At 49.5% G+C, this 25,528-nt stretch overlaps 1 protein-coding gene across 10 annotated transcripts in view; it reads left to right on the top strand.

Annotated features, from left to right (window-relative positions):
* Pla2g5 (phospholipase A2 group V) overlaps positions 1-23,954 on the top strand; it is a 76,792-nt gene extending 52,838 nt beyond the window's left edge. For 4 of the 10 annotated variants that reach the window (XM_076565524.1, XM_076565523.1, XM_042272187.2 and 1 more), the window contains 4 exons: positions 11,476-11,525; positions 13,268-13,412; positions 21,678-21,784; positions 22,470-23,954. In XM_076565524.1, coding sequence (XP_076421639.1) covers positions 11,476-11,525; positions 13,268-13,412; positions 21,678-21,784; positions 22,470-22,591 — 424 coding nt within the window. In that variant the 3' untranslated portion in view covers positions 22,592-23,954. The other 6 variants (XM_076565526.1, XM_042272172.2, XM_015999341.3 and 3 more) reach the window with 5 other exon arrangements.
* Positions 23,955-25,528: the final 1,574 nt, after the last annotated feature.

Below are 25,528 nucleotides of genomic sequence, written 5' to 3'. Positions count from 1 at the left end.
ACCTTAGGTAGGTAATCTAAGAAGGCAACTGTGAATCCCACCGATCGAGAGTAAGACCACGACCACAAATCAAAGCCAAATTTGAGGCAAACTTGATTAAATGCTATCCAGGTGGATGCACTCTGGCCAGGTCCATCCCTGGTTCCCCAGGAAAAATGGCCCTGAATCAAGTTTTGCAGCAGCTTAAATATTTCCCATGACGGAAGCAATCAGGGATACACATACATCCTCAGCCTCCATCCAACTAGGGGCAAACACACCTCCTGATGTATTTCCTGCCTGTGAACCTCCTGCCCACATGTGACCAAGCGCATCTGGTGCAGATGGGTTAAACAAACTTGTTCAGGGAGAGAAAAACATATGGCTTGTTATCTCCCATAAACAACAGCCTCCATCATTTCAGGAACTACCTGTCCTTGGGCAAGGGGCTTGCAGATCAGAGGCATTTTTGTTTCGTAGATCTCTTAGGCATAGTAATTAAAACTTAAAATGTAACTTCGGCTCTCACACATCTGGGATGAGGTGGCATTTAAGATGAGGCCTGGAGGTTAATAAATCAGGAGCGCTGTGACTGCTAAGTATTCTAGAGGGTGTTCTGTGAGGAAATCTGAGTAAAAAGCCCTCGAAGGTTCTAGAGCGAACCAATTGCCCCACTGGTGAACAGCAGACCTGGTGGGCTCCTGCTGCCCAATCTGGCTCCCACTTCATGGATGTTGCTTTGTCCGCTCTTCTCCACATCACCGAACAGGACTCTGGCCTGAGGAAAAAGCAGGGGAGGGGCCCAGGGTACAGAGGGAATGAAGCTCAATAGCCCCCTCCAGGGCATATGACTGGTGCATGATTTTTCTTCTTTAAAATAAATCTTGAGGCTGGAGAGATGGCTCAGCGGTTAGGAGCACTGGCTGCTCTTCTAGAGGACCTGGGTTTGATTCCCAGCACCCACATGGTGGCTCACAACCTCTGTGACTCCAGTTCCAGAGGATCTGACACCTTCTTAATGGTCTTGGTGGGCACTACACATGCTATACGTGCAGGCAGAACATCCATACATTTAAAATAAAATAATAAAATACATGGATATCAATAAAATATACTAATACTCGTGTTGTGGCACAGGCTCGTGTTCCCATGCTCAAGAGCCTCAAACAGGATTGCCAGCCTGGATCATAAAAGCAAAAACACAAAACAACAACAATAGCAACACAATACTGAAAGAAAAGCAAGCAAACAGCGACAAAAATGCTTAAAGGTTTTTTGTTTTATTCTCCCCTCCTTCCTTTTTTGTTTTTGTTTTTGTTTTTGTTTTTGTTTCTTTGAGACATTGTATCCTAGAACCCAGGCTGGACTTAACTTGAGGTATGTCCGCTAATCAACTTAAACTTCCCATCCTCCTGCCTCCATGTCCCAAGTGCCGGGGTCACGGGTGTGCACTACCACATCTCATCCATGCGGCGCTGGAGAGGGGCCTTTGTGTGTGCTAGGTCAGTGCTCTACCAGTCGAGCCACAGCCCTGGGTCTCTCTCTGACAGTTTTACAGAGTAGCATGGAGGCGTTGCAATGGCTGATTTGACAGAGCACTGTGTTTCTAACCCTGGGAAAAAACTTGATTTGCTTGAAAAGTGAAGTGGGGTGAGTCCCACTCCCTCAGTCCCTACATTCCAGTCTTTACTGCTTTTCCTGACAGATGGCGGGTAGGAAGTGCCCTGTAGTGTAGCAAACTTTCTTGCCAGACTGTTTTTTGTGGGATTGCCAGCTCCCCAGTAATGACATGGAGACATTATTAATTATGAAAGCTTGGCCTTCAGTTTGGGCTTGTCTCAACTAGTTCTTATAATGTAAATTAACCCAGTTATATTAATCTATGTTCTGCTACATGGCATTACCTCTCTTCCATCCTGCACCTCCTGTTTCTTCTCTCTGTCTGGCTCCTAACTCCGCCTTTCTTTTTCCCAGAGTTCTCTCTGTGCCTGGAAGTCCCGCCTATACCTCCTGCCTAGCTATTGGCCACTCAGCTTTTTATGACACCAATCACAGCAATACGTCTTCACACAGTGTACAAATGTCCCACAACACTATAGGGACAAGTAAGTCTCCCATGATGGCTCATTCTTTTCCCCAGACACATGAGATGTCTTGGCCTAAGCCGAACTCCAACTCTGTAAATCGAGGAATCTGGTGCCGGTTCATCCATTGGAGCCCCATGGTGTATCTGTGATCTTCTTGATGCCCTCAGCCCTTGAGAGACTTGAAGACAGTGGTTCCCTGAGCCACCTTCACAAGGCCAGGCAGCCACTTCCTCTAACCTGTGTCCTATGACCCAGATGACCCCTGCTCTTCCAGAAGCCTGTTCAGTCCTAGGCTGGGCCCTGGGTTTCCTCCTGCCCGCAGGGGTGGTCTGTGGTCTGCTGGAGTTCCTGCGAGTTTGTCCTTCTGCCAATCACGTTCAAGGTACCCTTTGCAGGTGATGTCATGGAAACCGACTTGGGGGTGGTGTCACATCTGTGATGGCTGAGCTGCGTCACCCCCTCCCTCCCCTTGTGCATTTCAAGCCTAGAACAATCAGAGTCACTTCTTATAGACTGGACCAAGGTCTTCTTCAACAAAAGACAGCAGACTGAACTTCTCTGCCTGCTCTCCTAGGTCTCTTCTGATGCCGCAGCTGCATTCTGGGCCTGTCCTCCCCAAATCTCTTTAGGGATCCCTACTCACTATTTAAAGATACTTATAATTTTCTGTGATAAAGTGAACTGGGAGTGTGCTCCTCCCTCCTACTGAAAATAGTCAACATTTATCGACACCTTCCCGTGTGCCTAAACATCTGGTTTGTGTCATCTCAGAACAGGGAAAAAATCGCTGGCCCCCATTACTCCGGATGGTAAACCCAGACACAGAGCCATTAGGTAACTTGTCCAAGATCACATGTCTTCTCAGCTCTACATTCAGGTACCTTGTGCTGGTGGCAGGGGATGGTCCACTGTGGGAACACATGTTTGGCTCCAGAACCTGGAAGGTGTTAAAGGAGCATTTTCTTCCTTTACAGTTAGTTAAACACCTGGTCTGCCACAGCTATTTTCGGTTCCCTGAAGGTGCCTGTGGGTCTGGCTGTTCCTTCTACTTCGAATACCCTTCAATTTAACTGCCCTTCACCGAGTTCATGCCCTTAGAAATAGGGATTCTTGGCTAGCCTAGAACTTGACGTGGCTGAGGGTGACCTTGAACTTTGGATCTTCCTGGTTCTATCTCAGGTGCTGGGAATGCCAGAATGTGCCGTGAGGGTGAGGCCTGGTTTACGAAGTGCTGGGGATTGAACTCAGGGCTTCAAGCATGGTAGGAAAGCTCGGCCAACTGACCAACTCGGCCTGTAGGTTTCCATACAGGTGTCTCCTCTTCCTCCCGCAGTGGATACCCTTACGTATTGCACTATGCGCTGACTGAGCAACTCCGGTCTGTGGGGCTCAGAGCTCAGCACTTGAACTGTGAGACAGCCCAAGAGATGATCTTTGCTCTTTGAACTCTGAGACAGATCACTAGAGAACCTCCATGCCCCCCAGCAGTGAGACCCTACGAGTCAAGTTGGGCTAAAGGCAGTAAGGATTGATGAGGATTTGCCGTAAAGGAGACTGGGGCCAACACAGGATGTCAGATGCCTTAAGAGAGGTCAGAAATTTAGAGTTCTGTTTAGGATTTCAGCACTGGTATATTGGCAGCCTACTACATATCTTTTCGTTTGTGTGTGTGTGTGTGTGTGTGTGTGCTTGTGTGTTCATGTGTGGATGGGTACATGAGGGCTGCACATGTGGAGACCAGAGGACAACCCTGGCTGTTGGTCCTAAAACTCCATCCACCCTTTCTCTGTTGAGACAGGCTCTTCCACTGATCTGGAACTACCAAGTGGGATAGGCTGGGCGGCCAGCAAACCCCAGGGACCCCCTGCCTCTGCCTCCCTAATGCTAGGATTGCAAGGACATGCCATCAGTCTATTTTTTTAAATGTGGGTTCTGAGGATCGAACTCATATCCTCATGACTGCATTGCAAGCAATTTACTGACTGAGCTGTCTCCCGTCCTGGTTGCGTGTTTTGAAAAAGCACCGTGTAGGCTAAGCCTGGCCCCTTTTAGGAGAACACACAATACGTTTGCTTTCTGGAGCTTGCTGGGTCTAAAAGGAGCAGGCTGGTACCTGGACCAAAGCAAGGATGCCTGGCTACTCCTGCTCTGAGAATCCAAACTTCCACAATAACTCCAGGCTGAAAATGAATAAGCAAAGGTCCTGGGCTAGTCACTCGGCATCCCCTGGAGTCTTGAGCTCTTGTGACTAACGGGGGGGCTCAGTTTTCCATTCCCCATTTGTCTCAGAGGAAAGCACTGGGTATTTGGGTGACAGGTCAGATTCATGGTTCTGAAGCCTTTTCACTAGCTGTATGACCTCGGTAAGCTCTCTAACATCTGTCCTGCAGTTTCCATATTCTTACTTATGAGGGTGGAATCACCGTGCATTCCAGGACCCTAAGAGGGGTTCAGAAGACTGGAAATGCTGGTGTGCCCTTGGACCTAGTGGGCGCTCAGTGAATCCTAAATCCTCACCTTCCTTCCTGAGCCGCTATCTGCAGGAACCCCTCCAACAGGAAGCACCCAAGAGGACAGTTACACATGGTGAGATCCAGCATGCTGAGACCCATCAGTTCCCTGAAGAAGGAGGAATCCTAGAAGACATCCTGCAGGAGGAAGGCTCCAAGCAGATTTTTCTGCCAGGGATCCCTGGATGAACTGTCCTGGGGGCCACAAACCATATTCCACAGCCAGGGTTATTGTGGAAGCATGGGTTCTCGGAGCAGGAGTGGCCAGGTGTCCCTGCTTTGGTCTGGTGTTCTTAGATCCAGAAAACTCCAGAGAGTGAATATGTTGTGAGATGCTTCATTCATCCCATGGGGGATTTCCTGGGGCCCTTTTAGTGTGAGAAACTGTTCTTGGGAGTGATCAGACATGATCACGCAGGAATTCTGCCCTCGTGAGCCCCACCCATCTCCCAGGCTTTTTCTGCCACTGCTGAAGACGGTTGTAGCTTCACTACAGTTTCTATGAGAACACTATGGTCCGGAGCAGCTAAACTCCCTGCTGGGGTGAGGACATGCAGATTGGAATTGGAGTGTGTGACCTGAAGCTTGGGTTCTCTGGCTGGCAGTGTGTCTGTCCTCTCATTCCCACAGTCTGTCCTTTGGTCATTAAGTCTGTCTTGCCGAGTCAGAATTCCTACCAAACTCTGCCCAGCCCCCACACCCACCTAGACACCTGTCACCAACTAAGAGTGAGTCCCTGAACGCTGATGGGTCCACCCAGGGATGGGTGGAGAGACATTCCTGAGAGCAGGTCAGGGTGTGTATGTGTGGTGGGGAGTCTACCTGTGTCTCTGGGGGGAGGGGGGAGCAGCAGGCTGGGGGAGATCTTGAAGGGGGTTGATCCAGTGGGGCTTGTGCCAGCAGAGGGAGAGCCTGGGAGACTCAGGGGTGAACCTCAAGCACAGGCTGCCAGGGTTGGGGTGCTGCAGAATCCAGGCCAGGAGGGTTGAAGATCAGGTGGCATGGAGGCGTCTACCCAGAAATGGGACTTTTAGAGGAAAAATGAAAGCCAGAGAAGGCCGTCAGAGGCAAAGGGAGGTGGCACTTGTTTTTTTTTTTTTTTTTTTTTTTTTTTTTTTGAGACACAGTTTCAATATTTTGGGCTGGCCTTGAACTTGATATGTAGCTGAGGATGACCCTCTTGGCCTCCACCTCCTGAATGCTGGAGATACAGGTGTGCACCACCACACCCAGTTTATACTGGTGCTGAGAATTGAACATAGAGTTTCCTGTAGGCCAGGCAAGCATTCTACTACTACTTCTACTACTACTACTACTACTACTACAACACCACACACACACACACACACATAGTTCATACAGGTACACAATGTCCTTTTTCTAGAACGTTCCATCAGTCATTTATTAACAGTGTTCTTCTGCCTTTACCACTGTTATAAGTGTTTTATATAAGAGTGTGCATCCACGTCTCCTTGTCTTCCTAGTCAGTTTTTATCTCATTTAGAATGGCAAGCCCAGCAGGGGTTTGTGACAGAGGAAGTAATTTGAGGGGCTGGCAAGTTGGCTCAGCAGGTAAAGGCTTGCTGCCAAGCCTGCTTCCGTCACGTCTATCTCTGAGCCCACCCAGTAGGAGAGAGCCAACTCCTGCAAGCTCTTCTCTGACCTCCGCGTGTCCCATGGCCACACACCCCGCCCAGCCTTCCCCAAGGAGAAGACTTGGTCAAGAAGGAGAAATGAGAAGGCAGAATAGACAGTCCTGGCCGCAGCACCTGTCACTGCCGATCATGGGCCTTTACTGAGGGTCTCTCCCGCCGGAAGGCAGGGGCTCTGTCTCCTTCACCACTGGGTCCCCGTCGGTGTCTGGCACACAGCAGACAAGTGTTTTTGTGTGGAGTTGTGTTCCGAGGGCTATGTGAAAGATCCTGTGGTTAGGTCCTAGGGAGAGAAGTAGTCATGAGTGTTCCTCGACGCTGCTGTGAGAGATGGGAGGGCGGAGGGTGGAGAGCCAAGAGGGCTGGGGAGGTAGCTCAGGCAGCAGAGTGCCCGCCATACTTGTACGAGGCTCCAACTTTGATCCCTACAGTTAAAGTAAAGCCAGGAATGGCGGCGTGCACTGGTAATCCCGGTATCTCTGGGGCTTGATGGCTAGGCAGCTGAGCTGCACCGAGGAGCTCCAGAGCAAGTCCGAAACCCCGCTCCAAAAAGTGAAGAGGGCAGTGTGTGTGTGTGTGTGTGTGTGTGTGTGTGTGTGTGTGTGTGTGTGAGAGAGAGAGAGAGAGAGAGAGATACTCGTGTGTGTGTGTGTGTGTGTGTGTGTGTGTGTGTGTGTGTGTGTGTGTGAGAGAGAGAGAGAGAGAGAGAGAGAGAGAGAGATACTCATGTGTGTGTGTGTGTGTGTGTGTGTGTGTGTGTGTGTGTGTGTGTGAGAGAGAGAGGGGGGGGGGAGAGAATGAGTTTGAGGACAAGTGCACAATGTCCCATTTCTAGAACATTCCATCATCCCTTCACTATTCATCCTTTACCATTGTTACAAGTGTTAATACATGGACTGATTCATTTAAGGCTCATGACAGCTCTCCCAAGCAGGTGGACTACCTGAGTTGATGTTTTCAGTTAGTGAGAATGTCTAGATTTGAACCCAGGATGTAGAATCTGTGACATTACCCATGGAGCCACATGCTTTTCTGTGTGACATTATTCAATAGTTTGTCCAGTAACCACCTCACTGGGCTTGGGGGGAGTGTCATTGTGTTCTTGTTTCACATGAAGAAACAGAGAGGTATAGTTACTTTCCTAGGGTCACACAGCTACTAAGTGGCTCCTGGGGACAAGCTGGGTATAGGGATTCAATAGTGAGTGAGCCAGATATCAACAGCTGGGCTAGGGAAGTGGCATCTTGCAGTGTCCCCAGAGGGGACTTTACAGGCTCCAGAGAAAGTTGGGGCTGAAGAAGAGAAGGATAGGGTTGTGAGTAACCCCACTCCCATGGCTGCTCCTGAGCTGAGGCTGAAGAAGACAGAACAAAATAGAAGCTGTTGCTGTGGGCTGGGAAACCACAAGGAACCAGAGACTGGGTCACTCCACAAAGGCCTACTGTAGCAGAGGAAGTGTGCCTGGGGAGGGATCCGGGGCTCCATCTCTGGTGGGGAACAGCCTTGGACCCAGGTCAATCAAGCCAGACTCCTCTGGGTATCTCTCCTGAAAGCTGCCCAGCCCTGAGGCCTGCCTCAGGGATCTAGAGGGCAAAGCGGCAGGGGGTCTTGAAGTGGAGCCTCCCTGGGTTCCCAGGAATCTTGGAGGTGGCCCAGGCAGCGCGTGGGAGGCGTCAGGACAGGCTTAAAACCAAGCAGACCCAGCTGCTGCCTATTCTCTGGAACGGAGGACAGAGAGGGGCCCTCAGGTGAGACTCTCATTCCTGGGGCTGCCCAAAAGGGGTGAGTGGGGGCCTGCCCCTCTGTCGGGGAGCAGAGAGAGGCCGCCCCGGGGTGCTGGCATCTCAGAGCTGCCTGGACCATTGTATTCTTTTCCAGGAAGGATATGGGAATGGGGGTCCTGGGCGTATGGGGCTCCCTCATGTGGCCTTGAAGGACCTGTTCCTCACATGACCTTGGCAGTACCCTGGCTGCCACATCCACATTCCTCCTCTCTGCGTCCGTCCCTCTAGTCTGCCTCGGCCTTCCCCACCTTCCATTATCGCAGCCCTGCTCCACTCTGAAATTATCCCACAGTGCCCCTGTGCCCCGTGGTCATCGATAAAAACAGACAAGCCGTAGCCTTGTCCCAGGGCTGCCTTGGGCTCCAGCCATGATGGACAGCTGTCTCCAGGTCCTACCGCCAGCTCCTCCTCTTATCTTTACAACTCTTTTGTAGGGACTCCCGCTGTACCCCCACAGCTATGGTGTGGTCCAGGGAGCTCTGTAGAGTCCTGGGTGGGGACAGCAGGTCAGAAAAAGGATGACAATGTGAGAGTCTTCTGTTTACAGTCCACAGGAGAAGAGGGCTACAATGCCAAGCTGAGTCACACTGGGTGGGGTTGTCACTGGTTCAAGTGAGTCTGATGAGAAGAAAGGGAGCAGAGTGGATTAGCTGGTGAGATTCGCCTCAGCAGCCCCGGGCTTCCCTCGAGGGACAGTTGGCCTGACACTGATTGGACTGGCCTGAGAGAGTTAAGTGTGTGGGTGCTGGGGTTGAAGCTTTTGACTTGCTTGACTGGTGTGTGAAAAGCATGCCCGCAGGAGAGCCAGGTCCTAACTGTAGGAATTGGCCAGCCTCCAAGGGGGCACGTTCTGTTTATCGAGATCATTGAGATGTCAGAGCTTTATGAAATAAAACATATGGGCTGGGAATGGAGCTCGGTTGGCAGAGCGCAAGCCTAGCATGTATGAGGCCCCGGGTTCGACCCGGCACTGCATAAACTGGCTGTGATGGTTGGTGCGTGGAGGAAGTGGGATCAGGACTTCAAATCAACCTTGGCTACCTAGTTCAAGGTCAGTCTGGCCTCCAGGACACCCTGACAAAAGAAAAAAGAAAGGGGGAGGGGGAAGAAAGACAAAAAGGAAACAGGAAAAGAAAGGCAGAGCTAACCACAGGGTAGCTCAGAGAAGGGGGGAGAGTGAGTAGAAGAAGGGGACTCACCAGTCTGGGTTAAACCTTTGGGCAACTGTTTTCACCCCTGCGAGGGCTCTCTGTCTCTGTCTCTCTCTTTCGTGTGTGTGTGTGTGTGTGTGTGTGTGTGTGTGTGTGTGTGTGTGTGTGCTCGCGCCTGTGCTAAATGTGAGCATAGCGGTTGGAGAGGAGCATTGGGTGACCTGTTCTACTGCCCCCCCCCCACACACACTTACTCCCTTGAGACAGGGTCACTCACTCACTGAATCTGGAGCCTCTGGAGTCGGGCTGACATCAGCCAATCCCAGTGACCCTCCTGTCTGTGCCCCACAGCATTAGGGTTAGAGGCAGGTGAAAACACACCCAGCTCGCTTTATGAGGGTGCGTGCTTGCACAGCAAGGGCTTTAACTCACGGAGCTATCTCCCCAGCCCCTTGCCTGAGCCTTGCAGTTCCTGAATCTGCAAAATCAACAACTGTCGCCTGTTCATCCATTCATCCGACAAGTCCCTGTTGAAGGGGAGAGACAGCGGCTTGCCAGGGTGTACCTGTCAAGGCCATGGGTGGTTTGGGGGCGACATGGATGGTGTCTGGCACATGGAAGATGCCCAGTGTGTAGTCTCTGGTGTCTCTGCTTCAGAACAGCTTCAGAAAGGCAGCAGAGGAGACTGCTGTGGAAAGGATCGTCTAGTGCGCTTGGATCTGGGTGCTTGGAGCCCTCAGAGCAGAGGCTGTGTGGGGACAGAACTCTCAGGAATGTTCTTGGAACTCAGAGGTGCTCCTGAACAAAGGCCATCTCAGTAGCCAGGAGAGTTATGCTGTGTTTGCAGGCCATGCCTTTGGGGATGCCAGGGACCTGGGCAGAGAGCACTAGCACGGAGACCCAGCCACTTGGGGGCTTGGAGACAGTGTGGCACCCAAGAGGAAGTCCTAGCTGACCACAGGCCAGCTGAATAGCTGGGAACACTCAGGGATTCAGGGATCCTGGGAGGGGAGAAGAGCAGGCAGCTGCCAGCAGAGGAATCTTCTAGAGGCCACTTGGAAACCTTGCGTTTCCTCTGCCTATGGCTACGACGGCTTGCAAACTTCCAGCCAGGAGTCGTGTTTTTGCTCAAGAAAGACACTAAGGTGGGAGCCCTAGAGGATGAACTTCATGGAAGACAGAACCCTAGGGTGAGAGAATTTGCCCACCTGGGTTCACATTCTGACTCCACTCAGAGCCTGAGCCTCATCTTCCCATTGGCCCATGGGGACAGGGACACCTCTAGGACTGTCAGAAGACCTCCAGTGTGCTTTGGGGCCACAAAGCCACAGTGAAGTCCCCAGTGGCCAGGATGGGTGCTGGACTCCATTCCAGAGCACCAGTTCTGGCTAGTCGCCATTCTCAGTGCGGGAATTGTGGGGAGAAACAGCTACAGCCCTCAAATAACTCAGAGAACCCAGAGATGTCAGCCCCATGAACAACAGGAACAAGATACAAGCGTCAGCCCCCTCCGCCCTCAGTGCTCCAGCTCCTTCTGCTCACGAATGCTCCAGCTCCCTCCTCCCTCAGGATTCTAACTCCCTCCTCCCTCAGGATTCTAACTCCCTCCTCCCTCAGGATTCTAACTCCCTCCTCCCTCAGGATTCTAACTCCCTCCGCCCTCAGTGCTCCAGCTCCTTCCAACCTCAGTGATCCAGCTCCATCTACCATCAATGCTCCAGCTCCCTCCTCCCTCAGTGATCCAGCTCCCTCCTCCCTCAGTGCTCCAGCTCCTTCTGCTTATCAGTGCTTCAGGTCCCTCCACCCTTTATTTACATTTTATTTGGTGTATGGTGCGTATATGTAAAGGTGTGCACCTGGAGATCAGAAGACAATTTGCGGGAATCAGTTCTCTCCTTCCACCGTGTAGGTCCCCGGGATCAAACTCGGGTCACCGGCTTGTCAGCGGGCTCCTCTCCCACTGAGCCACCCCACCAGCAGCCCTCCACACTGATTCTTAGCTGTGTCTAGGGCCATCAATTCCTGCCCTTAACCTTGTGCCCCTAGCATCCATTTACACATCTGCTGGGGGACAAATGTAGGGGCCACTTATCACTGCCACTTTCTGGTGGAGTCAATAATGACCCTCTGTCTCCAGAGAGTTCGGTAGATCAAGGCCCGGAGGCTTTGCCTCGTCTTTTCTGGCTGGAGCAGTCCGTGGATTACCCAACGAGGGAGGGAACACTCAGACCTAGTTAGGTGCTGGGTGGGGTCTGAACAGGCCTTGGCGGTGATGACTTCAAAGACACCATGGGATGTGTTTTGTTTTCCAGAACCCAAGAGATGAAGGTCCTCCTCATACTGACTTGGTTCCTGGCTTGCAGTAAGTGTTCCTGGCTTGCTCCGTGACCTCTGAATGCCCCCTACCCCAATCTTTGGAGTGACTGGGTAGTGGAAAGGAAGATGAGGTTCAGAGACCTGTGTCTGAGTCTCAGCCCCACCCTTCTGGGGCGGACGAAGATATCAGCAAAGGCCTTGGTCTCCCTGGGCCCTGCTTCTGTGCTGGATGACGTGGGGCTGTGGCGGGATTTGGATGCTGTGGGTCAGGGTGCGAAGACTGGGAAGGTGAAGAATGCGGGAGGCAGACATTTTCCCTGACGTGTAAAAATAGAGTAAGGACAAATGGCAAGAACAGAGTAGAGCACAAAATCCTTAGGAAATATCCCAGCTCCGGGCTGGGGGCCAGCTCAGAAGCAGAGCACTTATGACGTAGCAGTACATTAGGTTCAATGAACAACAGAGAGAGAGAGAGAGAGAGAGAGAGAGAGAGAGAGAGAGAGAGAGAGAGAGAGAGAGAGAGAGAGAGAGAATAGAGAGAGAGAGAGAGAGAATAGAGAGAGAATAGAGAGACAGACAGACTCCAGTTGATTCCGGAGTCATTCTCTGCTCAGTATTTTTGCATCCCACCCCATCTGGGAGATTCTGAAAAGTTGTGGGGCAGCCACTAGAGAAGACTGCTTGGACATGGGTTTAAGCCAATAGAAAGTTTATTAGCTGGCTGGCGGCTACACTGGGTGAACCTTTCTCAGCGTGAGCTTTTAAGTACAAACACTGTATTCTGGTTTGACATACTTCACTTAACAAGAACAGTTAGCCAGAAGCGGAACTACAGAAACCAAGGAGCAGGGTTAGTGCACTTAGAGACTTTCCCAGAACTATGATGGACTTTGATGGATTGGGCCTTTGTTTTTGTTTTGGCTGATGGTGCTGCATGCGTGCTGAGTTTTATGGAATGGTACTTCCATCATGGAGTCAGTCATGCTAAGGTCTCGGGGCCTGGTACAACACATCTGGCTTTAGGCTTCACTGCAGCCCCATAGGCCCTCATACAGGTTACCTGGTGGGTAATTCTGCTCTTTGATGTCATGCCAGCTATTTGGAGGTCCTAGGAGGAACTTGAGACCCAAGGCAGGAAAAGTGCCCCTAGTTCCTTAAGTTGAAAACCCTAGGCAAGATGCTTCCTTCTAGACTTTCTGAGTGTTCCTGCTCGGTTTCCCAATTTATAACACAAAGGAGTTGGCTCCAAGCTATGACCTACTCTGCTTCTAAATTCAATTTTTAAAAAAATTGTTTTTTAGAAAGCATCTCTTGTAGCCAAGGCTGGCCTTGAACTTGCTATGCAGCAAAGGATGACCATGAACTTCTGAACCTCCTGCTTCCACCTCGTAGGTGCTAGGATTACAATCATGCTCCACACCCACTTTACAAAGTACTGCTGACCAAAACTAGGTCTTCATGCATGCTAGGTGAGCACTTTGTCAACTGAGCCACATCCCCTGGCCCCCAAGTGCAAACTGTTTTTTGGGGGGGTGGGTTTTAAGATAGGGTTTCTTTGTGTAGCCCTGGCTACCCTGGAACTAGCTCTGTAGACCAGGCTGGCCTCAAACTCACAGAGGTCTGCCTGCACCGGTGCTGCCCGGCTGATAGACGTTTAACCTCTAGTCCAGGTTATGTCGTCGGCCTGGCCCTCCTCCCATTAACTGGGAGGCTAAGAGAGGGTGGGGGGGCAGGTGGGGGGGTTGCTGCAAAGTGCTCAGTGTCACGGGGGGCTGGGCTGTTTTCCAGGTGTGCCTGCAGTGCCCGGGGGCTTGCTGCAACTGAAGTCCATGATTGCGAAGGTGACTGGGAAGGATCCAATAATGAATTATGGCTTCTATGGCTGCTACTGTGGCTGGGGCGGCAAAGGGACCCCCAAGGATGGTACTGACTGGTGAGCTGATGTCATCACAACATGTAGTGCTCTGGCTCTGCCCTCATCGCCTCCCCTGATTCCACGTGTCTACTCTAAATGAGAAGTACAACCGAGGCCCGGGACTAGAGAGATGGCTCAGTGGTTAGGCGTGCACACTTCTCTTGCAGGCGACCTGAGTTCGGTTCTCAGCATCCACGTTAGTCAGCTCACAACCACCTGTAACTCCAGCTGCAGAGAACCTGATGCCTCAGGCCTCTTCAGGCACCAGTGTTCACATGTGCACACACACACACACACACACACACACACACACACACTTGAAACTAAAATAGATTTTTTTTTTTTGAGACAGGGTCTCCCTATGTAGCCCAGGCTGTCCTGGAACTCACTCTTTAGACCAGGTTGACCTTAAACTCACAGAGATCCCCCTACTTCTGCCTCCCAAGTGCTGGGATTAAAAGTGCGCTCCACTATACCCGGCTTCTAAAATAAATCTTTTAAATAAGTGAAACTAAGAGTCAGATGAATTAATCAGCTTTTAAAGATATGCCACGTAACTCCCAAGAGTTCCAAGATCTCGATGGCCTAATGTGTCACTTGGTTTATTGAAATGTAACAAACAGATGATCCTTACGTGTTGGCTTAATGCAACCATGATTGTTTACTTTGCTCATCCACCTGCCATCTGGGGATGGCTGGCAGGATGGCTCCTATCTGCTCAGTTTTCTTTTGCAAAGCCTGTCTGGGGCTGGATGATGATCCACACCACAGGCCGCTCATGGCTGTGGCTAGGGTTGTCACTGTCTGTGGGTGGAGCCTCAGGCCCATTCTATATGTTCTTTGCAGGGCTGTCTCGACTTTCTAACAGCATGGTGACACTTGGGGGGTATGAACAAACATTGCCAAACTACAAGGCAAAAGAGAATGGCTAGTTGGATGTGGAAGCGTGAGCCTGTGATCCCAGTACTGGGCAGGTAGAGGCAGGATGGCTAGTTGGAGGTGGGAGTGTGGGCAATCCCAGTACTGAGGAAGAAGAGTCAGGAAGAGCAAGAGTTTGAGGTTGATGTGGGCTATATAGCAAGTTCTAGGTCAGCCTTAGCTGCATGGCAAGATCTTGTCTCAAAAACAATAAAAGATAGTATTTTTATCATAGACCTCCAAAACTCCACAATGTTGCCTACATAGCTCTCTTAATTGGTCCAGCACAAAAGCTCAAAAGAAAAGAGACCTAGGCTAGCCAAAGAGTACACAGATGCAGCGGGGGATGTTCTATGACTGCTGTCAATGTGAAGACCAGCTCAGGAGATGGGCAGCTCAAGAGAGATCTCAGATGGTCTCACCACAAAGAAATGCAGGTTTGAGGTGATGGATAAGTGATTTGCATCCCTACAATGGTTGTACAATGTTATGGTTAACTTAGTTATTCCTCTCTCTCTCACTGTGACAAAATAACTGTCAGAACAACTTTAAAGTGTGATCAGCTATTTTGGCTCACAGTTTCAAAGGGTTCAGCCCATGGCCACTTGGATCCATGTTTCTGGGCCTGTTTTAAGGCAGGATATGATGGTGGGAATGTGTGGCACTGGAGCTCCTTCGCGGTGAACAGGAAGCAGAGAGAAGGATACAGAAAGATGACAGGGCAAGGTTATCATCGCCAGGGACACACTTCCAGTGGCCCACTTCCTCCAACTAGGTCCTACTTCCACCTTTTACCACGTCCTAATAATGCCATTATAGCGGTAATGCTGAGGATTAAAAACAGAGACAAGACAGCGGGTTATTTGTCTCAGCAGAATGCCGAATGTCGTTTATTGAAGGAGGGAAGAGACCTTAAATACAGGCTTACAGCACAGTGGGAGAACCCCGAGGGCAGAAGTTCGCTACAGATGTTTTATATACTTGCATCCTAGCTGTTTATGCCAAATGCAGGCTACACAAACAAGGAACCTCCATTCAGGAGGAAGGAAACCGGCAGGGAATCAGCATATGGAGGACATCTGGTCAAGGTCAGCAAGCAAGGCAACAGCTACCCCAAAACAGGGGGGGCCAGGGCCCAACATGCCATTGTATTATGAATCCATAAGTAGATGAAGCCATTCATTAGCCCACACAATTTAATCTAGAGAATCCCTCATAGACACGTCCAAGGGTGGGATTCTATAATCTCCTAGGCAGCTATTAACCCAATCAAGTTGACAGTCAAGATGAACAGTTTCTTTCTTTCTTTCTTTCTTTCTTTCTTTCTTTCTTTCTTTCTTTCTTTCTTTCTTTCTTTCTTTCTTTCTTTCTCTCTCTCTCTCTCTCTCTCTCTCTCTCTCTCTCTCTCTCCCTCCCTCCCTCCCTCCTCTCTCTCTCTCTCTCTCTCTCTCTCTCTCTCCCTCCCTCCCTCCCTCCCTCTTTCTTTCTTTCTTCTCTCTCTCTCTCTCTCTCCCTCCCTCCCTCCCTCCTCTCTTTCTTTCTTTCTTTCTTTCTTTCTTTCTTTCTTTCTTTCTTTCTTTCTTTCTTTCTTTCTTTCTTTCTTTCTTCTCTCTCTCTCTCTCTCTCTCTCTCTCTCTCTCTCTTTCTTTCTTTCTTTCTTTCTTTCTTTCTTTTTCTGAGACAAGGTTTCTCTGTGTAACAGTCCTGGCTGTCCTGGAACTCCCTTTGTAGAACAGGCTGGCCTCGAAATCACAGAGATCTACTTACCTCTGCCTCCCAAGTGCTGGGATTAAAGGTGTGTGCCACCACCGCCCGGCATGATGAACAGTTTCAGTGGGATGATGTACAGTACCAGTGTCAACTTGAAAAGAGAAAGGGAGGATCTGGATTCTATCTTTTGATAAGGGAGTGTTGCCATTCTAGAAGACTGTGTGAGACAGGAGATGTTGTTCTTTGGAAAAATCAGTGTACAGAGTTAGCAGTTCTGACGCCAGTGGGTGCCATGATGGATGGCACCAAATGGACATCAGGGAGTTGGGGCCGAGTTGAACTGGGACTCTATGGAGAAAGCTGGAATGACCTGTGTGGTAATGGATTATAGTTGAACACATCATTATAAACTCCTGTCTAGCTTAATATGTCAGTAAAGTCCTTGCTGTACAAGCATGAGAGGACCTGAGTTTGGCTCCCCAGAATCTACATTAAAAAGCTGGATGCTCCTTCGAGAGGAGGTGGAGACTGGCAGATTCCTGGGGCTTGCTGGCCAGCCAGTCTAGCTGAATCAGTGAGTCTCAGATTCCAGGGAGAGACCCTGCCTCAAAAAAAAAAAAAGTGGAGAGTGGTTGATGGAGACACACGACATGACTATCTAGCCTTCATGTGTACACACACACACACACACACACACACACACACACACACACACACACACACATTGTAGTTTGAATGGAAAATGGCCTCCATAAGCTCAAGTGTTTGAATACTTTGGGGTGGACCCTAAAGTGGGGCCTAGCTGGAAGAAGAGGTGAGACTTAGCTGGGAGAAGAGGGTCACTTTGGTGGGCCTTGAAGTGTCTTAGCCAAATCCACTCTCTGTCTCCACTCTGCTTCCTGACTGTAGATGCAATGTGAGCAGCTGCCCCATGCTCCAGCCATCCTGCCTTTCTCGCCATGACGGGCTGCCTCAAACTGCTAGCCAAAGCAAACCCTGCCTCCCTCAGGTCTTTTCTTGTCAGGGAGAAGTAATTAATACACTAAGGAAATTAAAATAAACTGTGGATATTTTTTACAATTAATGAAACTAATAATATATTATCAATTCCAGAATTGGTTACTTAGTTTAGAATATATCCATATCAATTCATTAATTATAGCAAATGCAGCATATAAATCAGGTGTTAGTAATAGAAGGAACCAGGAGTTTCCTTGTTTGGCCTCAAGTTTTCTGTTAATCAAATAAATAAATAAATAAATAAATAAATAAATCCAGGGCTGGTGAGGTGGCCCAGCAGTTAGGAGTTAGTTGCTTTTTCAAGGGACCTGGGTTCAATGCCCAGCACCCACATGACATCACACAACTGTCTGCAACTCCAGTTCCAGGGCATATCACACCCTCTTCTGGCCTCCTTGAGCCTCAGACACATGTGTTCTGTACAAACACACATGTAGGCAAAGCACCGTCACATATGTCACATATAAAATAATAAAATTACAAATACTCAAATAAAGCCACCACATACAACATACTAGAAGTTAAGTTTTTGTTCAGTCGTATTATGTAACTCATACTGATTAACAAACCTGAAGCACATCCCCTCTTATGGTTCAGCCGTCCTCTGCTGAGTCATCTCCACCATCTAAAGAGGGAGAAAGAGAAGGGGAAGATACGTAGGAGGTTTTCGTGGCAGGTGTGGAAGCCGTGTACAACTCTTTCTGGCTAGAACTTGACCATGCAGTCATCATACCCACCTTCAGGGGGAAACTGGGAAATGTAGTCTAACCATTGCCTTACTGTTATAGTTAGGGTTTTATTGATGTGAAGAGACACTGTGACCACAGCAATTCCAATAAAGGAAAACATTTCATTGGGGCTGACTTACAGTTCAGAGCTTTAGTCCATTATCATCATGAGGGGAGCTTGGAAGCAGGCAGGCAGATGTAGCCAGATGTTTCTCTGGTTCTGCCTGGCCCCAAGGTCCAGACAAATCTCTCCCACCCACAGTCCCACAGCCGCTTATAAAATAATTACTCAGAGGCTTATATTAATTACAAACTGTATGGCCTGTGGCTCAAGCTTCTTGCTAGCTAACTCTTAGAACTTAACTCATCCCATTTCTATTAATCTATGTCTTGCCGTGTGGCTTCGTGGCTTACAAGTACTTTCAGACCTTGCTTCTCCTGGCGGCGGCTCACAGCCTCTCCCCCACTCTCTTTCTTCTTTTCTCTTCAGTTCAAATGTAACACCTAACCTTATTCTGCCTCACCATTGGCCAAACAGCTTTATTTATCAACCAATCAGAGCAACACATATTCACAGTGTACAGAAAGACATCCCACAGCACTTCCGGTAGAGCATGAGACTCTTAATCTCAGGGTCGTGGGTTCGTGCCCCATGTTGGGTACCAGATAATGGGCCAAATATTGCTAGCAGTCCATGGAGTCTTCTTAAAGGGCAAAGGAATTTATTAGAGAAGGAAAACTCACCGTACAGAGCAGAGGAATTACTGCAGGGTCCTGGAAGGCTGAGGCACAGTCCCACGCTGTTCTTTTGCCTGGTCTGTCTCCAGCATCCAAAACCATGGGGGAGCCAAGAAAGAGGCACATACATGCATCTCAGGTCTTAAGGGTCCTGAGCGGCCATGCCCCAAGGGCATGTACTTCAAGGTCGTAGGCAGGTGTAATAGTTACCTGCTACCTCACTAGGGGTGGTGCTTCAGGGTCATAGCTAGAACAGCTACCCACTACAGGCAGACATAGTGTTGGAAAGATAGCTGAAAGTTCTGCATCTGAATCAGCAGACAGAGAGTGACCCTGGGCCTGGCTTGGGCATTTGAAACCTCAAAGCCCACCCCCTATAACACACTTTGTCCAATAAGGCCATACCTACTCCAACAAGAATATACCTTCTAATAGTGCTACTACCTATGAGCCCTATAGGGGGCCATTTTCATTCAAACTACCACATTCTACTCCATGGCCCTCATAGGCTTGTAGTCATATAATAACGCAGAATTGCATTCTTACTTAATAAGTCCTCATAGTCTATTACAGTCTCAACATTGTTTAAAAGTCCAAAGTTCAAAGTCTTCTGAGATTCATGCAGTCTCTTAACTGTAATCCCCTGTAAAATCAACATAAGGAAGCAGATCACATACTTCCAACATATCATGGCACAGGATATACATTACCATTCCAAAAGAGAGGAAGGGAGCATAGTGAGGAAATACTGGACCAAAGCAACACTGAAAACCAGCTGGGCAAACTCCAAACTCTGCATCTCCATGTCCAATGTTGAAATGCTCTTCAGATCCCCAATTCATTTCAGCTTTGTTGACTGCAACACACTTCTTTCTTTTGGGCTGGCTCCACTCCCTGTTAGCAGCTCTCCTTGACAGGTGTCCCACAGCTCCAGCATCTCCAACATCTTAGATTCTCCAAGGCAATCCTGGCTTCGCCTTTACATCTTCGTGCAATGGCCCCTCTAGGAGGCCTCCATGCAGGGACACCCCTGACACATGCCTGGCCTCAGCAGCTTTCCTTAGTCGTGGAGGGAGAATGCATAGCCCATTTCTTGTATCCTTAACTTTAAAGACAGAACCACAAGGCTGAAGCTGCCAAGTTCTGCTGCTTGCTGGGGCTGGAACATGGCCCCCTTGTTCAAATACATTTCCACCAGTTTTCGGTTTTTGATGGCCTCCTTTGCTGCTTAAGCTTGGCTGTCCTGTAACTGGATCTGTAGACTAGGCTGGCCTTGAACTCTGAAGTCCACCTACCTCTTCCTCCCCAGGGCTGGAATTAAAGGTGTGTGCCACCATGCCCAGCCCTAAACCTTTTTTTTTTTTTTTTAAATTCCTTCTCACAAGTTGGAAGCTTAGCAGGGTGGGGTCTCGCCCTGAGGTCACCACTCCCTTTATTCCATTTGGCATCAGGCTTTTCTTCAATCTTTTTATCTCCTTGAACACGGGACTTAGCTCCATTATACTTCCAGGTGCTCCTTTTCTCCTTAAACTGTGCTTTTTTTTTCCTTACTCAGCTTGCTCCTTTTCATTCTAGATCTTCATAAGACTGGCCACTAATAACCAAGCCACACAGTCAATACTAGGTTTTTTAAAAGGCCTCTGCCAAAGCTGTTAATCCATAGCTGTTCAATTTAGCTTCAGGGAGATTTTTTTTTTTTTTTTTTTTTTTGACAAGGGCAGAAATCGGCCACATTCTTTGCCAAAGTATCACAAGAACAGTCTCTAGGCCACATATTGATATTCCTCTCCTCTGAAGCCTCTTAAGCCAGGCTCCCACAGTTCAAATCACCCTCACTACCACTGTCTTCCATTCTCCTACTTAGGATGGCCCATTAAGCCCCGCTTAAAGTGTTCTGTCGCTTTTCTAGTCCAAAGTCCCAAAGTGTTCCACGTTCCTCCAGACAAAAGCATGGTTCAGCCTGTCACAGCAAACCACAGTCCCTGGTACCAACTTCTGTGTCATAGTTAGGGTTTTGTTGCTGCGAAGAGACACTTTAACCACGGCAACTCTTCTAAAGGAAATATTTGGGCTTACAGTTCAGAGGTTCAGTCCATTATCGTCATGACAGGAAGCATGGCAGCATGCAGGCAGAGTCAGTGCTGGAGAGGTAGCTGAGAGTTCTACATCTGGATCTGCAGGGAGCAACACTGGGCTGACTTGAGCATCTGAAACCTCAAAGGCCACCCCCAGTGACACACTTCCTCCAACAAGCCATGCCTACTCCAGCAAGAACACACCTCCTAATAGTGCTAGCTCCAGTGAGCCTATGGGGGGAGCATTTTCATTCACATTATCACACCTACGCTCCATCTAGCTATTAGGAGTCAAAAACAGGTCACTGAACTTCTGACCAGTGACAGTTCTAGTGGGTGACTGGGACTAGCTTACCAGACACTCTCCCTGCCAGCTCACATCCACTGCCACAGCTTCTGCCAGAGGGACGTGATTACAGTTGCCCACCTGCTAGGGACGTTAGCCTAAATAACATGCAGAGAGAATCTTCAAAGAATGGCCATTGATTTGGAACAGTGGTGCACTGCAGTGAGAATATGCATGCTACCCTAGAAACCACGGTCCTATTCAAGGAGGGTGAGGTAAGGGGAAGTTTTAATTAGCCCAAGAGCCAGCACTTTTACATAAGCTGCTCAGATACCAAGCTCATTGGTTGTGGAGACCAGAGGCAGGAGTTGGCATCGGCTCATTGGTGGAGGTGCTGTTACTGGGCCGGCCTTTGATGTAGAGCATCTTGGCTGAACTGCCACGGTCTTAGAAAGTCAAACTTTGTCTCAGGCATCTGTCCTCTCCAGCAAGCTGCATAAAGTTTGGGGTGCATGCAGGACAAAGAGAGAACCTCTCGTAGGTGGTGGTGGGGGAGAGGGTTAGAAAGTCCTTCAGAGAGAACTTAGCTTAAACAGCCAAGCACAGTGTCATCATGCTCCCCCCAAACACACACACACACACACACACACACACACACACACACACACACACACACACACACACACACACCCCTCTGGCTCTAATTCTGTTTACATTTGGCTTGAACTCTCCCAGGTCCGGAGGTCAGGAGGTCAGGAGGTCAGGGGGGTGCCTCTCCGCTCAGCACCCCCATCTCTCCTTTTGACAGGTGCTGTCGGATGCATGACCGCTGTTACGGGGAACTGGAGGAGAATGGCTGCAGCATCTGGACCCAATCCTATGACTACAGATTCATACAGGGGCTGGTCGTCTGCGGTAAGGGTGACCTCCCATCCAGGCTGGGAGTTATGCTGCCTAAGAGATGGGCTGGCCTGTGTCTTGTGAGGCAGTGTGAGGGTGAGGGGCATGGGACTGTTGGCAGCCTTTTTGGGTTTCCAGGGAAGGGTGGGCCCAGTTTAGACCCCCTATTCACTAGGTACTGTGGACTAGCAGATGTCCTCTCCCTGAGTAGAGGTTTCATCTCCTTATTTCACATGTGTAACGGAAGCTCAACGCTTTGCCAGTGTGCAGCGGGACTCATGTCCAGGCCCCTGAGTTCAAAGCCAGGCCTCAGGTGCATCTGTATTGAATGCCTCCCACAGAAACTGTCTCCACCTTTAAGCTAGGCTCTCCACCCAAAGGGGATGTGTCTGTTCCACCAGATGGGGGACTCCCTGAATGGAAACCTCATCCTGATCAAGATCTTGGCCTCTAGCTCAGCAGCCGAGCCTCCTCCATCAGATTACACATCTCCCTAGTTCAGGAACTGAAGCTCTCCCATCAGTTTAAGTATCACCCCGGTGCAGATTCCTCCTCCCCACACTGTGAGATCCCTCAGAGCAGGACACAGATGGGGGTCTGTGCAGACTAAAAGCCACCTCCTGATGTGACTTTGAGCAAGTCAGTGTTGGGGGAGCACAATTTTCCCAGGCTCATTCTGCCCTTGACATCCCTTTTGTAGAATACACGTCCTACTGTCCCGGGAAGCTTTGTGACTGTGACCGGAAGCTGGTCTACTGCCTGCGGAGAAACCTCTGGAGCTACAATCCTCTTTACCAGTATTACCCCAACTTCCTCTGCTAATGCCCTGGGTGGGCTCTGCTCCAGGGGTGCCCCTCACAGTCGAGGCCCCCCTCTGCTGTATCCCTGATGCACGCCCCCAAGGTCCTGGATCTGTCTTCCTCTGTGCTCCATTGGGCTGGACAGAACCCCAGGACTACACTTGGTTTTCCAGAGTCCCAGAGAGGGAATTCTGATCCATGCTTGGCAAACTCCCAGGATGGCTGAGTCTGCACTTGTGAAGTTGGATCTGGGCCCGGAAGCTCCCCCAGCTCCAGGCCAGCGCCATGTTGACTTTTCTTTCAATTTTTGGAACTGAATTGTCATTACCACCCTCCAGAGACCTTTTACTCGAGTAGAAGCCAAATTAACTCTATAAATCTGTTATGTAGATATTAAATAAAACCCATTCTCAAGGCTAGTAAACACCACCCAGCATTTCCTCTGATGGGGCTGGGGTAGGATTGCCTAAACCTTTCTAACGCCTGAGACACCTGCATCCCCTCAGGGATGAAAGTGGAAACAAATCTTAGATGCCTTTTGAGTTTTGTCTGAGTTCATTTTCTTAAACCTTGGCATCCTTCAAGCCAGACCTGGGGCTCATGCTTCTTCTAGAGGAAGATGAGACACAGTCCTGCGCCACCTTGGGCCCCTGGCTAGAGAGGGCAGCATCCGGCTCCCAGTCCTGGCTTCCGCGGCTGTGTGGTCTCGAACCTCTGGGTAGTCTAAATCTCTCTGATTTTCCTCAAAATATAAAATGAGACTCCTTCTAGGAGCATACGGGTGCACACCCCCAATCCCAGCACCTGGGAGGTGGAGGAGGCAGGAGAGTCAGAAGTTCAAGGCTAGCCTCTGCTCCATAGCGAGTGAGTTTTGAGTTTAGCCTAGACTACAAGAGACTGTGTCTCATAGAGAACCAATTAATTAATTAAAATGAGACTCCAATGCTCACCTGGTGCAGATCCAGGGATGCAGGAGTTCTGAGGTGTCACTGAGTGGGGAGAAATGGTTTAAATAAGATTCAAGGGGGCTGGAAGTAAGGTTAGTGGCGGAGTGACTACCTAGTTTTTACCAGGGGCGTTGAAAATCCCAACTCATCTATCACCTTGTAAAAGATGGCGCTTTCTCATGCTAATATGACAAGAGGGTTCTTCCCAAGGAAGGGCCCAGGCTCCTTCACTCACATCTCCAAAATGTGCAGGACACATGAGGTCTCTATTTAGAGAACTCCAGTGTTCGAACATTTTCTAAATAAAGTTAATTATATGAGATCACCCCAAATTCACACATTTTGGCATACGCTAGTGACTATATTTAAACAATACCAGAGTGGGTCTCACATGCTGATTTCACACATGAAAATCGGGGAGGGGGAGGCTAGGGAGAGATGGTGCAGTTGGTAAAGAGTCTGCTTTGAGCAAGCATGAAGACCTGGATTGGATCACCAGGACTCATTTAAAAAAAAAAAAAAAAAGCTGGGCATGGTGGTGTGTGCTTGTAATCTCAGTAGTGTGGAGGTGAGACAGGCAGATTCCTAGCTCAATAGCCAGCCACGGAGATTGACAATTGAAGTACACACACACACACACACACACACACACACACACACACACCAACACGTATACCTACACACATTAATTTTTTTTTTTTTTCAAAATCAGAACCATTTCCCAAGCACAGCCTTGAGTGGGTTTGTGTCTGTTTCGATGGCATGAAGAGACCTGGACCCTGCTTCTCCTGTCAGGGTCAGGTGGCAGGCTGGGTGTCATGTTGCTGGTAAGTTCTATAGAAGGGCAGATGGTCAGATGGTCAGATCCTTCTTTCTGGGCCTCCTAGCTCTGAGTCCCATTATCCAAAGATGCTTAGCCAGGCCAGGAATGCTGTGAGGTTAGAAAAACAGCAACACAACATGGAGGCTTTTGGGCTGGATGGGACCACGAGGAACCTCTATTTATCTACTGGGGCCAGGAGAGGCTGGGAGACTGATCCCAGGTCAGATCTGAGGATAAGCTAAGCCTTCACTTTGCCCATCATCACACACTCCCAATGAAGGAGGAACAGAATAGAGTAGAATTCAGTGACTACCACACTAGGGGGTTCCCAAGAGATGCCCTGCACTCAAAGCAAAAGCTAGCCCCTTTTTTTCTCTGTTCTAAATGCCCCTTTGAATTCTCCCCTGGGTGGTTAGTCTGGCAGGGCTCTAGGATTCATCCTGACTCTGTGGAGCGGCACATGGTCATTGCCACCTTGGGTCCGCCTGCAGGGCTCTGAACAGATCTGAGGGGACTGGGGATTTAGCTTAGTGGTAGAGCGCTTGCCTAGCAAGCACAAGGCCCTGGGTTTGATCCTCAGCTTAAAAAAAAAAAAAACAAACAGATCTGAGGAAACAGAGAGCTGAGTGAACCCCCAAACCTGTGAAGAAACCTCTTCGTGTTTGGTCTGCCCACTCCTGAGCAGAAACACCATCAGATAAGTCATCTTCCTTGAGATTTCATGGCTGCCCTTTAAGAGATATGGAAATGCTCCGTGTGTAAAAGTCAGTGGAGAACGTGAATTCACACTCAGCAGGCCCCGGTGACCACAGGATCCATGCCAGCATCTGAAATTGTGCTTTGGGCTCAAATGGGGCAGCAACACGGGCCAAATATATGAACACATGGATGTCAGTGCGTGTGTGCGTGCGTGCGTGCGTGCGTGCACGTGTGTGCGTGTACATGCTCATAGCTGTCTCCAGACTGAACAGGAGACAAAAGGGAAGCCTAGTGGTGAGTGAGCAGGGAGAAGAAAGCTGAGCAAGCTAGTGTGGTAGCAGGTGCATTGAGCTCCGCATTGTACATGCAGGAGGCTGCCCAGCCCCGAGCACCCACATGTTAGGCAGATGTTCTCACCCCACAGCGAGAGTGCCACCAGAAGCTTAGGGTGGCGGAGTGCTTTGCCTGAGGCCACACAGGTTCCGAGGAA

The sequence above is a fragment of the Peromyscus maniculatus genome, chromosome 2, assembly GCF_049852395.1.
Source record: "Peromyscus maniculatus bairdii isolate BWxNUB_F1_BW_parent chromosome 2, HU_Pman_BW_mat_3.1, whole genome shotgun sequence".
NCBI lineage: Eukaryota > Metazoa > Chordata > Mammalia > Rodentia > Cricetidae > Peromyscus > Peromyscus maniculatus.
Note: the sequence above shows the minus strand (reverse complement) of the source record. Positions and strands in the feature narration are given on the sequence as shown.